This window comes from Emys orbicularis, chromosome 1, assembly GCF_028017835.1.
Source record: "Emys orbicularis isolate rEmyOrb1 chromosome 1, rEmyOrb1.hap1, whole genome shotgun sequence".
Taxonomy (NCBI): Eukaryota; Metazoa; Chordata; order Testudines; family Emydidae; genus Emys; species Emys orbicularis.
This window is the reverse complement of record NC_088683.1, coordinates 158,764,545-158,779,571: the sequence shown is the minus strand read 5'-3', so window position 1 is coordinate 158,779,571 and position 15,027 is coordinate 158,764,545. Positions and strand designations below refer to the sequence as shown.

At 50.8% G+C, this 15,027-nt stretch overlaps 1 protein-coding gene across 1 annotated transcript; it reads right to left on the bottom strand.

Annotated features, from left to right (window-relative positions):
• Window positions 1–5,372: 5,372 nt before the first annotated feature.
• LOC135890311 (complement C1r subcomponent-like) lies at window positions 5,373–12,597 on the bottom strand. Its single transcript, XM_065417712.1, has 8 exons — window positions 12,587–12,597; window positions 12,079–12,307; window positions 10,837–11,029; window positions 10,400–10,521; window positions 9,227–9,305; window positions 8,384–8,518; window positions 6,469–6,543; window positions 5,373–6,184 (listed from the first exon to the last, which is right to left on the bottom strand). Exons 1-8 carry the CDS (start codon window positions 12,595–12,597, stop codon window positions 5,373–5,375), a joined length of 1,656 nt encoding a protein of 551 aa, XP_065273784.1.
• Between the last annotated feature and the right edge of the window lie 2,430 nt (window positions 12,598–15,027).

Below are 15,027 nucleotides of genomic sequence, written 5' to 3'. Positions count from 1 at the left end.
CAACACACCAATATCGTTTCATGAAGTTCTGATACCATTCTCCCCTTGTTTACCCCTCATAATCTCTAAAGAGCCCTTCGGTAGTATCAGCAGACCTTTGTGTTTGGACTAATTCATTCTCTGTCCCCCTTTTGTGTGAAAATAATGTTTCTGTCACAGGCTGAGTTGGACTTTTGCTGTCCTGAATACGGTGCAGACCTCTACACAACAGGAAGGCCAGGAGGACAAAATGTTGCAGCAATTCAGAAGAAAGAAGGGGAAAGAGAAAAACAGAAATAGGTGGAGTTGAATGGGCCAGGACAGGGGGTGAGAACACGAGGAGGCACTGGGAGGCTAGGGATTCTATTCCCAGCTTGGACCCACATTTCCTATGTGACTTTTGGGCGAGTCACGTCATCTTTCTGTGCCTCAGTTTCTCCTCATGTAACATGAGGGACACTTATAGGGGGCTTCTCTCATTAGCATTTGTCAAGTGCTTTACGATTGTCAGGGGCTGCATGGTTTGTAGCTTCTTTAGGCTAAGCACATTGCACACACCGGGGCTCCATGATTCCCTCCATTCCCCCTCGCCCGCCCCTGAAAGCATCCTGTGTGCCACCCTCCTATCCGCCTCTTTCAGGGACACCCTGCAATCCCCCGTCCTCATGCCAGGGGCTCCACGTATCCTCCATTCTTCCCTCTCCCAGACTCCTGAGTTCTTACCCCATGTCTGGGGTCTATGTGCCCCACATTCCTCCCCATCTCCCACATGGCCAGGGTTTGGCATGTCCCCCATGTTCTCCTTCCCCATACATTTTCCCCCCATTCTCGCCCCCCCCCCGTGGGATATCTACATGCTCCCCATTCTCTCTTGACCCATGGCCCTCTAACCCCCCATACCAGTGTCCTTCACTCTCCCCCTCTCCATGCCAGAGGCCCTGTGTGCTCCCCATTTCCCCCATATCAAGGTTCCCCACTTCCCCCATGCAGAAGGCTCTGTGTGTGCCCTCATTGCCCTCTACCATCCTTCAAAACGAATAGGGGACTGAGCTCCTAGAGAGAGGGCAAATATTATAATTAGCATCAATATGTTTATCAGTCCTGCCCTGTTCATGTCTCAGACCCTTTCCCATGGCAGAGGATCTCCAGAAGATGAACGGGACAGAGACCTGAAGGGCTCTCAGATGGGGAAGGAAAGGAGCTGCATCCTGCAGCCAAGGGACTGGCCATCATTAGCCTGAGGGGCCTGTTCCCCTACAACTCCCTGCCCTGACGGGCTTATGATCTAAAGGCAGAAGCTGACGAAGGGTGGGCAATGGGGCTACAACAGACAAGCAGTGAGCCTGGGGAAGAACCGGCTCACTTTGCTAGCTCCAAGGAGCTTTCTCAGTGGGGTTAGGAGGTTGTAGGGGGAGGGGGAGGACAGGAGCAGGAGAAGGGAAGGATGGGAAAGAGAGACTGCCACAGCTTGTCACCTGCCTGGCCGTAATCAGCAGGCTGGGTTTGGGAGGCCTCATGGCAGGGGTGAGGGGACTGGAGGAGGATGAGGCAGTTGCAGTTTGGATTTTACCCGGGTGTTTTTCCCATGCACAGAGGGAAGTGTGGGAGGGAGCACGCAGGGCTGAAGGGAGAAACTGACTGGTGGTGGTGGGAATACTGGCAAAGCGACCATGGGGATCAGTCTCAGTAGATCAGCCAGTAGGGCAGAGTTAACTCACAAAGGGCCTTACTGGGAAAGCCAAGGGGTTTGTATCTGACGAGGAGGTGCAAGGGGAGCCGGCAGAGGGATGCCCAGGGGAGGCTGACATGGTCAGAGCCCCGAGAAGGTGATTTTAACAGTAACATTCTTAACAGACTTGAAAGGAGGAAGGGCTGGAGAAGAAGTCACCATAGTCAGGTTGTGAAATGAGGGGGGTGGGGCGAGATTTTGGCCATGGGGACAGAGAGGAAAGCTCGGATTTTAGAGATGTCATTTGAGAAAAAGGGGCCAGATTAAAAATGACCTGAACATGTGGGTCCAGTGAGAGGGGTAATTCAAAGACGGACCCTGGCTTATGGGCTTCAATGACTGGGAGGATGGTGAGGCTGACCAAGATGATGGAGAAAGGGGACAAAGGGAGACTGGGGGGGGAAAGAGTGAGTTTTGGTCAAGTTGAAATTAAGATGACAACTGGACAGGAAGAGATGTCAGAAAGACAGACCGGGATGCTGGGAGATGGCAATGTGTCCAGAGCAGGAAGGATGGCACTTCCAGCAACACAGCACCCCTCACTGCCTCTAACACTACCTGCGATGGCTTCATAAAGGGCAAGTTGCATCTCCTCCTCTGTGCTGTCCTCCTGGGGTCCCTCGCACAGAGCTTGACAATCCTCGACTCCTTGGAGGGAGGCAGAGTCTGCTGACAGCAGACTGAAGCCCAGTCTCCAGAGGCTGGGGTATCTGGGAAAAGTGAGGCCTACCTAAGGTTTAGGTAAGATAGAGATGCATTTGGGCTTTTTGTTGTTTTAATCCTTTTCTCCTGTTATGCTGTGGTCCCACTCTTCTGATTAAACCATACTCTAAGAAGGCTGGTTGGGATCACTGTATTCATGGCCGGTCACAAGCTCCTGGAGGAAAGAACTGCAGATACCAAGACAAGTGGCACTTGTTGGAGGGAAGTACAGCTGATACCCTAACCCTGGGACACTGATCTAAGAGTGGGAGAAACGCAGGATTCCACCCTAGAGAGGTGAAGGCTCGAGGCCTAAGACCTGGAGGGGGAGCACTCAGAAGAGAACACATGAGGGGACAGAGGCGCAGCTAGCCCGGAACTACGACAGTGGTTATTTTTATAAGATAGGGAGACCAAAGCGTATTTGTACTCGGAGGGAAAGGCACATGCTGAGAGAGACTGAAAAGGAGAGTGAGAGGGGGTGAGGGAGTTAGGAGGGGTCACGTGGGCAGGAATGGAAGAGGGGCTAGAGGAGGACAGCAGGAAGGATGTCTCAGTGTGTGACAGAGGAGAAGGAGGAAAGTGTACTGGGAAGTGGGGAGTTCATCCTAGATCTTATTGATTAGGCTCTTGTTCAAAACAAATTATTCTGGGGCAGTTCTATGGCCTATGTTCTACAAGAAGTCATACTAGATGATCACAATTGTCCCTTCTGGCCTTGGAACAGGATAGGGAGGATCTGAGGAAGGAGACCAAGGGGGTGAAGAGGCAGCAGGGATTTGATAAAGGAGGAGACGTAGGGACATTTGGCTAAGAAGATAGCAGAATTAGAGGAGGAAAGAGGGAACTGGAACTGGAGAACATCAGCCTGGTTATGAGACTGTCACCAGAGACACTCAGCAGCACGAGAACAAGGGTGTAGAAAATAGCTGTGGGGGGGGCAGGAAGGAAATTTTGTCAGGAAGGATTTTTCCCAGATGTATTCTGTTTTATTTTTGTCTCCTTATTCTGAAGCACCAGAGAGGATCATGGCAGGATATATGACACCAGACAGGGTGGGCCAGTGCTCTGAGATGGTACTAAGAATTTTCTCTCAGGTGCTTGGCTGGCAGGTTCTGGCTCACATGCTCAGGGTCTAACTGATCATCATATATGGGGCCGGGAAGGAATTTTCTCATGGGACGTGGGTCACTTGCTGGACTCAGCTGTGTATATGTCACCTAGTCAGTTCCCTGACACAGTGCAGGCCTCAGGCATTGGTGGAACCTTGGTCTCTCCTATTCTCTGCTTGTGGCTTACCATAGTTTAGTCTCTTGAGGGCTGAAATACTTTAATCTAATCTGGGTTATTGGACTGAAAGAGGGGGTAACTGGGTGGGGTTTTGACCGGTGATGTGCAGGAGATCATACCAGAAGATCTGGTGGTCTCTTCAGGCCTTCCTTAAACTCTATGACTATGGGTGAGCCAGGCCATTATATTTTTCAATGTAAACAGGTGTAGGCTGGTTCAGTACTTAGATGGGAGATCTCCAGTGAATACCCACAATGCTTCAGGGGTGCTCTCCCCATCTGAGTCAGTACTAATATCCCACTGCCTCAGTGTGATGGGAGCGGGTGCCATGCTGCACATTTCATCTGGTGTGTAAAATCAAAGTCCTGGCCCCTGGTGGTCACTACAGATTCCTTGGCTCTTTCCTCCATGAGCTGTGCTGTTAATCCCTGGGTCCTGAACATGGCATGATTCAGGCAATTCCTTTCTGCTTCCTTACAGTTTCGGATTGTCACTGAATTCCTTCTAATCTGTCCTAAATGCTGTTCAGTGTTGCTGTTTGACTATTCAACAGATGCTATACAGAGTAGGGTTGCCAACCCTCCAGGATTGTCCTGGAGTCTCCAGGAAATAAAAATTAATCTTTCATTAAAGATTAGGTCATGTGATGAAACCTCCAGGAATATGTCTAACTGAAATTGCAGCTTTCTAATTGGAGAAAACTGAACACCCTTGCCCCGTCCCTTTCCCCAAGGCCCCACTCCTGCCCCACCCCTTCTCCGAGGCCCCGACCCCCGCTCAGTCCATTCCCCTCCCTCTGTCACTCGCTGTCCCCCACCCTCGTTCACTCGCTCATTTTCACCAGGCTGAGGGTGGATTTTTACAAGCCTGCACTGTAAAACCCAGCCAATGGGAGCTGCAGAGGCAGGAACTGCGGATGGGGGCAGTGCATGGAACCCCCTGGCCGCCCCTCCGCCTAGGAGCTGGAGAGACATGTTGCCACTTCCCGGAAGCCACAGAGAACCAAGCACCGAGCCTGCCTGCTCCACAGGCGCTGCAGGCATTCCAGTAAAAAATTGGATGCCTGGCAACCCTACTCCAGAGGGGGCTGCATTTCAGTCTGGATGAAGCAATCTCTGTAGAGGCACAGCCTGCAAGTTTCTTTAAGAACCTGGTGGGAGGAAGGTGCTTTTTAATCATTAAAAAATCTGGGTAGGAGTGGAAGACAGTGAAATAAAATCAGCTGGTTCCTATAGTAGTGATTTTAATATTGACAGAACCTCATTGGTGCCAAGGCATGAGTACAATCTGCACTCAGCACCTTCCAGGAAGCTCTACCACACTGCAAGCATCTCAAACAATAGTGCCACAGATTTCAGAAATCTTTATGACATCACCAAGGCTTCAGCCAATAGCATGTTGGATTTCACAAGACTTCCTGACATTCTCATGGCTTCACCCAATAGTGAAGGTGCTTTTAGAAACATTAGAACATCAACAAAGCTTCAGTCAATGGCACAGAGGCTTTGGGAAGCTTTGATGATCTCACCAAGAATTCAGCCATTGCTATGGCAGTTTTGACATCACGATCTTTTAAGACATCACGATGCTTCAGCCAATGATATGTGGGTGTTCGGATACCTACATGACATCACTGAACCTTCAGCCAATAAGATAGTGGCATTCGGAGCCTCTACATCCCTGTTATCTCTTTGATCCAGTCCAGGTAGTTGATGACCTTGGTGTAGAAGCCATAGCTCTTGTGACAGCCGATGCCCCAGGAGACAATCCCGGTGGCTATCCAGTGCTCGCTCTCTAAATCCTGCACAGTGAAGACACTCCCAGCGTCCCCGTGGCAGGTATCTTTCCTCCCACTGGGCGAGCCAGCACAGAACATGTTCTCAGAGAACACCATGGGCTTCCCATTGACCTCCTTTCCCTGCAGCCATTTCTTGCAGGATCTCTGGTCACCCACTGGCAGTGATACATACTTCAGCTGGTCTGCGAGAACATTTTTCTCCACCCCAAAGCCGCTCACGTAGCCCATGTAGCCGTTGGCATAGAAAGTGCTGTTACTAGCATCTGGGAGGCAGATGGGCAGCAGGTTGGGGCCCAGTGGCACTGGGTCCTGCAGCTCGATCAGTGCAATGTCCCCATTGAAGTTGTTCTCATCATCAGGGTCGTAGTCGGGATGCACGGACACATTGCGGACGGGGTGGTGACCCAGCTCATGGATCTTATTCACCTCCGTGTGGCCAAGGAACACTTCGATCTTCTTAGCCACCTCAGCAAGTCTCATCCTCCCACCTGTCTCTGTCACTGAGCTGTCTTTCTTGGGGTAGATGGTGTGAGCAGCTGTCAGGATCCAGCGGTCACCCAGCAGCGCCCCACCCCCGAGCCCAAAGATGTGTGTCTTCGCCTGCCATGGGAAGCTTCCCGGCGGTGCTGTGCTGCCACCGATGATCCGCTGGATTCCAGTGATGGGTTTGTCGGGCTTCCCACACACTGTGGGGAGGGACAGGAACCAAAGAGGCTGTTACATGCTCTCTTCTCCTGCCTTCTCTCTCGTCTCCCCATAGCTTTCAGTTCCCTGCTTCCCTGCTCTCCTGCTGCCTTTCCATCTGGATTTCTCCATCTCCTGCACTGCCACCTCCCTCACAGACAGTCCCACATTACTGTCAGCTCCACTTCTCCATCTCTCTCCCTCTCTCTGCTTGTCTCCCTTGGTTCGTGCTGACTCTGAAGGCATATTGCGGAGTGCTGAACACAGTGAGACGTTCCCTACTTACCTGGTAAACACACGGGGATGTCCTCATGGCCGTCTTGGTCTGCCCAGGAGCCCTGAGCGGAGCAGTTGTATGTATCTGAGGGAAAAGAGAAGAAGATATCCTATCCTATCCTATCTCCTAGAACGGGAAGGGACCTTGAAAGATCATCGAGTCCAGCCCCCTGCCTTCACTAGCAGGACCAAATACTGATTTTGCCCCAGATCCCTAAGTGGCCCCCTCAAGGATTGAACTCACAACCCTGGGTTTAGCAGGCCAATGCTAAGATAATGAAACCAGGGACTGCAGGGAGCAAAGGGGGAACGGGGAGATAGTCCCTCTTTCTAGGGCACTGGAACAACCCCACCTGGCATGCTGTGCTCAGCTGTGGGCCCCTCAATCCCAGAGGCATCACACATCAGACAGGAAGGGGGCGGTCCCTCTCTGTCCCATCTGGAAAGCCTCCGGCAGGGATGCTCTGCTCAGCTCTGGGCCCCTCAGTTCCAGAGAGATAGTGACAAGTTTGAAGGAGCTCAGAGAAGAACCACAGAAATGTTCGGGGGCTGGAGGGGATTGAGGGGTAATGAGATGCTCATTGGAAGTTATATTATTCAGTCACTAGATGACCTGAGTGCTGAACAGAGTTCAGGGTGTGATCTCAGGTCAATTTGAGCTGGTTTATCTGTATCTGTCGTGTACGGCTGGTTTATCTAACACACTCCTCCTGTGTAAGAAGGACGGGGATTCCTTGATTCCACATGTCATGACACTGAGTTCTGGGAGAGATTCAAAGAGTTAAATCCACCTGGCATGGAACAGTCATGACTAGCGGGGGGGGGGGGGATTTGAGGATCTTTGCAAGTGTCTGAGAGGTTCAAGCCTCTGAAGAAGTTTTTTGGGGGGGATGGGGGTGGGGGGAGGTGAGAATAGGTTGAGACTGAGCCAAGGCAAAGGAGCTCAAGAGTCTTCCCCCTGCACTGTGAGCCTGGGGAGTCATCTCCCAAAGGGGGGCCAGAGCCCCATTCCAGAGCACAGGGAACTAGGAGCCATGGGGAATGGATAGGGGGATGCTTCTAGCCTAGGCCCAAGGGGCTGCGTGGGGAGATGGGATCTGAGGGAGTGCAGCAGACACCGTCCCCAAGCAGACCCCCATCTGGCACAGCACGGCCCTGCAGTTCCACTGCCCCACCATCCCCTTTTGGGTCTTGCAATGGTTTACTCCCAGATCACAGTACTTAGACCAAGATTACCCCTTTACTGGCTTATTTATTAACTTTTGAACAGAGCACAGAACTCTTTAGCTCCTCACCCCCACCCCTCTCCTGGGAGCCTGTGTGCTAATTCAGAGACAGGCCCCCTCTCTAAAAAGGTCAGGAATCCCACAGCCCCCTTCTGGGCCTGTGTAATAATTCAGGCAGGTTTACTCTCCTTGCATTCAAGAGTTCCACCGCCTTCCTTCCGGGACTGTGCTAATTCAGGCCAGCAGCAGCCTTAAACCAGCTTCTCCCAGCTGGCCCTTTTTCAATTCACTTCTTCCAACCCCGCATGAGGAAAGCTCAGCAGCCCCCCTGTTAGGAGAGAGAAGGCAGCAAATACTCTGCCCTTCTTCCCAAGGCTCATCCTAATCGGCTGGGACAGAAGGGAGCCCTGCCTCCACCCTACATTAGAAGGCTCCTGATCCCAGGCCCTTAAAGAGATAGTAGGCTTGGTTTTCCCCAAACACTAATTCCCCGGGACTGCTTCCTTTCTCCTGTATCTGCCACTGCCATTCCCCAGGTCCTCGTGTTCCACCAAACTCCTGGATCCTGAAAGAGCAATGCCATGGAACAGAGGTTGACGATGCCTAGGCCCTCTACTGCCCTTAAAGGGGACGGACCACCCTTGTTACCAAGGCTTTCCCAGCTCAGATTGCTATGGCTTTTCCTGGGTCAGGACTCACCGCTCCCTTTGACTATGCGGTAATAAGGCTCCTTGCACCGGTAGGTGATCACTGACTGGTAGTAGTTGTTCCCGTGTTCGCTAACATAACTGAAGGCCCCGTTGGTGAGATTTTTGGGGTCACCACAGCTCACAACTACAAAAGAGAACAAGGAGAGGAGTCAAGGGGGAGCCACAGTGCTCACTGCAGCAGTGAGGTTCGGAGATTCATGCTGGACTCAGCTGGAGCCCATGATGCGAGGGACGGATGGGGACTGTCCAAGAGCCCACTGGAGGGGATACAGGTCTAGTCCCCACTTGGCAGAGACTAGAGTTGCTTGGAAAATGGAGAAAAAGACACACAAAAATTCAAAGTTGTTCAAAGCTGACCTAGTTTTTTAATTTAATGACACTTTATCAACATTTTTATCCAAAAGGGTTACATATTTCAATAATAATTCTGATTAAAGTCAGAAAAATATTGCAAAAAACAAAAACAAAAAACGAGAACATCAGTAGGTTTTTTTGCAATAGTTTTTTTTTTGGGGGGGGGAGGCTATTTTTGTACTAAACAAGTTTTTATTTTAAAAATGTTGCCCAGCCCCAGTGGAAAGCATGGTGGCCATTTGACACCCCTGTGAGTGCAATGATTTTGAGGAAGGGTGGACTCAGTCTAGGTCCCAGTAGGACCTATGCGTAAGGACCACAATGCCTAAGATACTGTCAGAACTGGCATTTATGAGTCCCCTTGCTGACAATAGAAAGGCTATGTGGGTTATGGAGGATGTACTCCCCACTCACCCCTTGGGGTCGGGGATCAGTTTGGGGGGATAATCCATGTGTGGGGGTGGGATTATTGACTCACTTTCACAGCGGGGCATGGGTCGGTGCCAAGTCCCATCATCTTGGCAGACAGCACTGAAAGATGCCAACTTCTGGTCACCCTGCAGGAAAAAGAAGAGAAGAGCTGAGGACCAGGGCCGGCTCTAGGCACCAGCAAAACAAGCTGGTGCTTGGGGCGGCACATTTTTAGGGGCGGCATGGCCAGCGCCAGAATGCCGCCCCTAAAAATGTGCCCCGGCCGCCCTAGCTCACCTCCGCTGCTGCTGGAGCTCGCGCGCCGCTACTCGCCCTCCCTCCCAGGCTCTCAAACCTGGGAGGGACGGGGAGATCCCGAGCGGCCGCGGCGCGCAAAACAGCCGTTTCGCGCACCGCTGCCACTCGGAGTCTCCCCCTCCCTCCCAGGCTCTCAAACCTGGGAGGGAGGGGGAGACTCCGAGTGGCCACGGCGCGGGCGCCGCTTCTCCCCCTCCCTCCTAGGCTTGAGAGCCTGGGGGGAGGAGGCAGGGAAGGGGCGGAGTTGAGGCGGGGCTGGGGGTGGGGTAATTAAAAAACGGGGGGGGAGCGGCCAAAATTGTTTTCGCTTTGGGCGGCAAAAATCCTAGAGCCGGCCCTGCTGAGGACCACATGTAACCTCAGGTCCCTGCCCCCAACCCCAAATCATGGGGAGGGAGCCTGGTGTCTACCTTCTCACTGCTGCCCAACTCTGCTCCTGATGTCCATTTCAGTGCCCTTCTGTGACCCCTGAACCTTTACTCCTTACCTAACCTCCTACCCCTCCGTCATGCATTGGCCTTGGATACCCCAATTTCAGCAGGCTTATGCTGCAGCCTCTTTATCCCAGCCAGAAAAACCTGCAGTCACAAAAACAGTAAGCTCTGATTCTACCCCAGAGACACCCACTCGTGGGGATGGGGCAGGAGAGAAGGGCAGGGGAGTCCTTCTGCCTTTCATCAGATCCCTGAGCAGAGTGCTGGGGCCTCTGGGGGGGCCCTCCAGGGAGTGAGTCCTGCTTCCCAAACATTCTGGAGAGCGATGACACCACCCGTTCCTGTGAAAAGGCAGGGAGCGAGGACGGGGGAGGAGATTGGAAGGAGGAAAAGAGGGAGAAGAGACTGGAAAGGAGGAGACTTTGGCAGAAGAGAAGAAAGGAGGAGTGGAGAAGAGAGCAGAAGGGTGGGGAGAAGAAGGGCCTCACCTCCATCAGTTCATACCCAGACTGGCAGCTGACATTGAAGTAGTCACGAAATCGGTACAGGGGCTGCAGGTCTTTGATGAGGGTGAACTGGTCCCTTGGCACAGGCTGTGGGCACCGGATTCCTGTTGGGGAACACACAAGGCTTTAGCCTTTACCCCCCCACACCCTTCCCGATTTTTCACACCTGCTGTCTGGTCACCCTATCTTCAAGGGCGTTGCCATGGGCACACTCATCCAGATCTGAGGGGAGACGGGGTGCCGGGCAAAGAGAAGAGAAAGTTAAACCTGACAAAGCTCTGTACTGGCGGTGCTGCAGGTCTGGCTACAGTCCTGGGGTCTCTGCCTGTTGGGGATGGGGCCCAGGGCTCCTCTGCATTCTCCTGGTGAGGAGCAGCCCTGTGCCCCCATCCTGCATGGTGTGGTGCTCTCATACACACCCACGGCTTGGTAATAGGCCAGGAAGCCCTTGTAGGGGATAAGGGTGCCGTTCTCTTCGTTGGAGAAGTCCGAGTGGAACATCAGCCTCATCTGGTTCCCTTTGGACACAAACTCCCTGACTCCCGGGTGGTTGCCTGTGGCTGAGCCTAGCTGGCCACAGTACTGGCCCAGGTCTTTCTTATCTGCTGTGATCTGTCAAGGAGAAAGGGGGAGGGGAAATCATGAGAATTTGTGAAGTTCAACCTGCTCCATGTATCACCATTACCTGGTGTCAAGGTTCCTTTCCCACTCTGAATTTTAGGGTATAGATGTGGGGACCTGCATGAAAACTTCTAAGCTTAACTACCAGCTTAGATCTGGTTTTGCTGCCACCACTCCCAAGTGCTAACTCCCTTCCCTGGGTAGCCTTGAGAGACTCCTCCACCAATTCCCTGGTGAACACCGATCCAAAACCCCTGGGATCTTAAAACAAGGAGGAATTAATCATTCCCCCCCTTCCCTTTCCCCCCACTAATTCCTTGTGAGTCCAGATCCAATCCCCTTGGATCTTAAAACCAGGAAAAATCAATCATGTTCTTAAAAAGAAGGCTTTTAATTAAAGAAAGAAAGGTAAAAATCATCTCTGTAAAATCAGGATGGAAAATAACTTTACAGGGTAATCAAATTCAAAGAGCCCAGAGGAACCCCCTCTAGCCTTAGGTTCAAAGTTACAGCAAACAGAGGTAAACACTCTAGCAAAAGGAACATTTACAAGTTGAGAAAACAAAGATAAACCTAACACGCCTTGCCTGGCTGTTACTTACAAGTTTGAAATATGAGAGACTTGTTCAGAAGATTTGGAGAGCCTGGATTGATGTCTGGTCCCTCTTAGTCCCAAGGGCGAACAACCCCCAAAACAAAGAGCACAAACAAAACCTTCCTCCCACCAAGATTTGAAAGTATCTTGTCCCCTTATTGGTCCTTTGGGTCAGCTGTCAGCCAGGTTACCTGAGCTTCTTAACCCTTTACAGGTAAAAGGATTTTGAAGTCTCTGGCCAGGAGGCATTTTATAGTATTATACACAGGAGGGTTGTTACCCTTCCCTTTATAGTTATGACACCTGGTCTATGCATCTCTAACTCCCTCCCTTTCCTGTGCCTGTTGGATAGCAAGGAGAGCCTGCTTGCTGTTGAAAAATGATTGTGCCCTGAGGTCACCAGCTTCCCCTCCCCAGCCCTACCCCAGGTCTCTGCTGCACGCACCTTGACATAGTCAGAGAGGCAGGACTCAGATGGGTGCAGGTCGAACTGCCAGAAGTCCAACTTCACCACAAAGCCCTTTGGGACTGTGATGTCCCAGGTGCTGATGTTGTTGTTGGGGTATGGCTTGGGGTAATTGGGGGATGTGATCTCCCCAAAGAGCTTCCCTGGGGTTGGGCTGGAACTGACCACTCCAAAAAGGAGAGACTCCCACAGGAGGAGCAGGAGGAGCCTGTGAACACAATGTACATGGAGCATGAGTTACAGACCAGCCATAGATCTGGGCCATATGCAACCAGTGGAAACTTCATGGGAGGCTCATGCACAGCCCAAGGGAACCCTGGGTACACTGGGTACCGACCAGGTGTTATAGAGCCAATGGAGACATTGAAGAGACCCAAGATCCAATCAGGTACCACCAAGCACTAGCCAAGGATATGGTTCCCTCAGACCAGGAAGCCATTTCAAGGGAGACTAGGCACGAACCCCGTGGGCACTGTCTGTTTGTTACATGCCAGCCATGGACCCGGGTCTCTTGGAACCAGGGGAGGACCAGTAAGAGATCCAGCCTTATAGGCTCTGAAGGTTTCCCTCCACCTGGCTTTGGGCCACCTGGTTCAGCTTGTGTTTGTTGTCAGCTTGGGAGCTTGCCCAGCTCAGCAGTTTAGGGTCCAAAGGTCGTCAGCATGGTGGGGAGTGATCCCCAGCCATGCCTGGGTCCCTCTCCTGTGACCCCCCTGTTGAGGGAAGGGGGGAGCGATGTGCAAGGTCTAGCTATTAACCTCTCCCTCTCCACAGAGTGCGGTATGGAAATCTGGGCAGGTTAGTGGCCCCCTCCCAGCCTGGTCCTAATCTGGGGTTTACTTGGGGAGTGGGGCCATTATGCTCCTCCAAAATACACTCATTCCCCTTCCCTGGAAGGAGATCAGCCGGGGGGATTCAAACTCTGCACTACTTCTAACAGGAGGATTAACGGAGTAATAGTGGGACATGGATTTAACCCCGTCCACCTCTCATCCTTCCTCAAGGAGTTGGACCCTTCAGTCCTCTCCCCCATAAAGATGCCACCACCTCCCTCCCCAGGCCAGATTGGCAGCACTCACATGTTCTTAGTCTTGTCTGATGTGTGTATGTCTCTCTCTCTCCCTCCAAGCACTCTAACCAGGGCTTGCGAGTTGTAACCAAATGCAAACTCTTAACCCTGCCAGATCTATTTCAGCGAGGTAGGGGAAGACCGAGAGGAGAGGGAGGGAAGAGACAGGTTACAAAGCGATTGATGGGTTTAGCCCACATTCTGCTGCCCTCTGCTGCCTCTTTGCTGGAATTGTAGCCATTAACTTTTTTTTTAAAGCAAGATCCAACAGAGTTGTACACATTTGTGTGTGTGTATATAGCTATGGTTGCTCAAGAGACACTTAACTGGAAATTTACCTATATTAAAGTGCTATTTTGGGGGAGTTTTGTTTTTAAAGGTGTCATAAAAAGGAAAAAGGAATAGGATTTGTGTTCTCTCTGCCCTTGTTTTTTGGGGCATTTTTCTGATGTGGGAAGAAGGCTTGAAATTTTATTCTTAAAAAATTAAAAAACTGCTCCTTTTTACCTTAGAAATATCAAGAATGCCAGGTCTTTGCCTTACTGTTTTGCTGAAGAACTCCTCAGAGGTGTGAATCAGCAGCTTCCTTGATGAGGAAACAGGAGTATTAAATCTTTAACAAAGAGAAGTTTTCTGTCAGCTGTTTCTTTGGCATTTGTGTTAAATAGGTGTTAATAATAACAAACAGAGCCCAGAGAGTTTAAAACACTACAAATACAAATACCTTCCTCTCTCCCAATTAGTCAGGCCGCTCTGGTTGTTCTGCAGTTGTCTATAGAGTCTTCCAAGGGAAACAGGATGTACAAGAACTGAATTGAGCAACAGAGGGTCCTGTGGCACCTTTAAGACTAACAGAAGTATTGGGAGCATAAGCTTTCATGGGTAAGAACCTCACTGAATGTGAAAACAAACAGCAAAAACAAACAACTTTTCAGGCTTTCTTCATACAGCTGGGAAGAAGGCTCAAGCCCAATATTATTGTTCCTCTGCACATGAGCTTTCAGTTTAGATTTTCCTGGCTTTCTAATATCTCTAAAATAACAATGACATCTTATAGGTTTTTCTTTAAAGACACTGATACTTCTCAAGCTTAACACTAGTTTTCTGGGAATCATAGTAAAGAGCCCAAGTCTATGAAAAGAGTTACAACAATGAAATAATGTAAGTGTAAGAAGGAAACATTTCAAGATGTTTATACATGTGTATTTAAGGCTGTAGAGAAACTGTACATTATATATATTGTTATATTGTCTGAAAAAGAACATGTGACCATGTAATTAATGACTCTCATAATAATGTACACACACGGGACCAGAGTTAAGGTTAAATGGGCAATCTTCACTCCGGCATTTCCTGACTTTTGAGTGCTTCGCTGTGCATGATGCACATTCTCAGGCAGCCCCAATCAAGGCCCCGGAGGGAAGCTCGCTGGCACAGGATACCATCAGGAATGACATTCACAACCAATGGGCACAATCTGTACAGAAGTTTTCAACCACAGAACAGTGCTAGGAGAGAAACTTATAGCAACAGGGCACCAGTAGGAGGGAAGCTCACAGCCACACAGCACCAATGGGGTGCAGTTTGGGGTTTTAGCTATAGAGCATCAAAGTTTGCAGCTACAGTGCACTGTTTGCAGGGAAGTTTGCTGCCACCAGACACGACTGACAAGGAACCTTGTTCCCCCAAGGCACTGCTGGGAAGGAGAATGATAATACCCATGGGAATGGCACCCATAGGACACTGTGTGAAAGCAGATCATAACATCAGCTCATAACTTAACATCTGGGTCTCCCACACTTTTACAAAGGAACGTCACTATGTGAAATGCAACTGTGTGGGAAACTGCTGCTAATTGT

Coding starts and splice junctions, on each gene's coding strand:
- LOC135890311 (XM_065417712.1), bottom strand. Junction 8,519..9,226: donor ACCCATGCCCCGCTGTGAAA/GTGAGTCAATAA, acceptor TCTCTTTTGTAG/TTGTGAGCTGTGGTGACCCC. Junction 6,544..8,383: donor CCGCATAGTCAAAGGGAGCG/GTGAGTCCTGAC, acceptor CTTTTCCCTCAG/ATACATACAACTGCTCCGCT.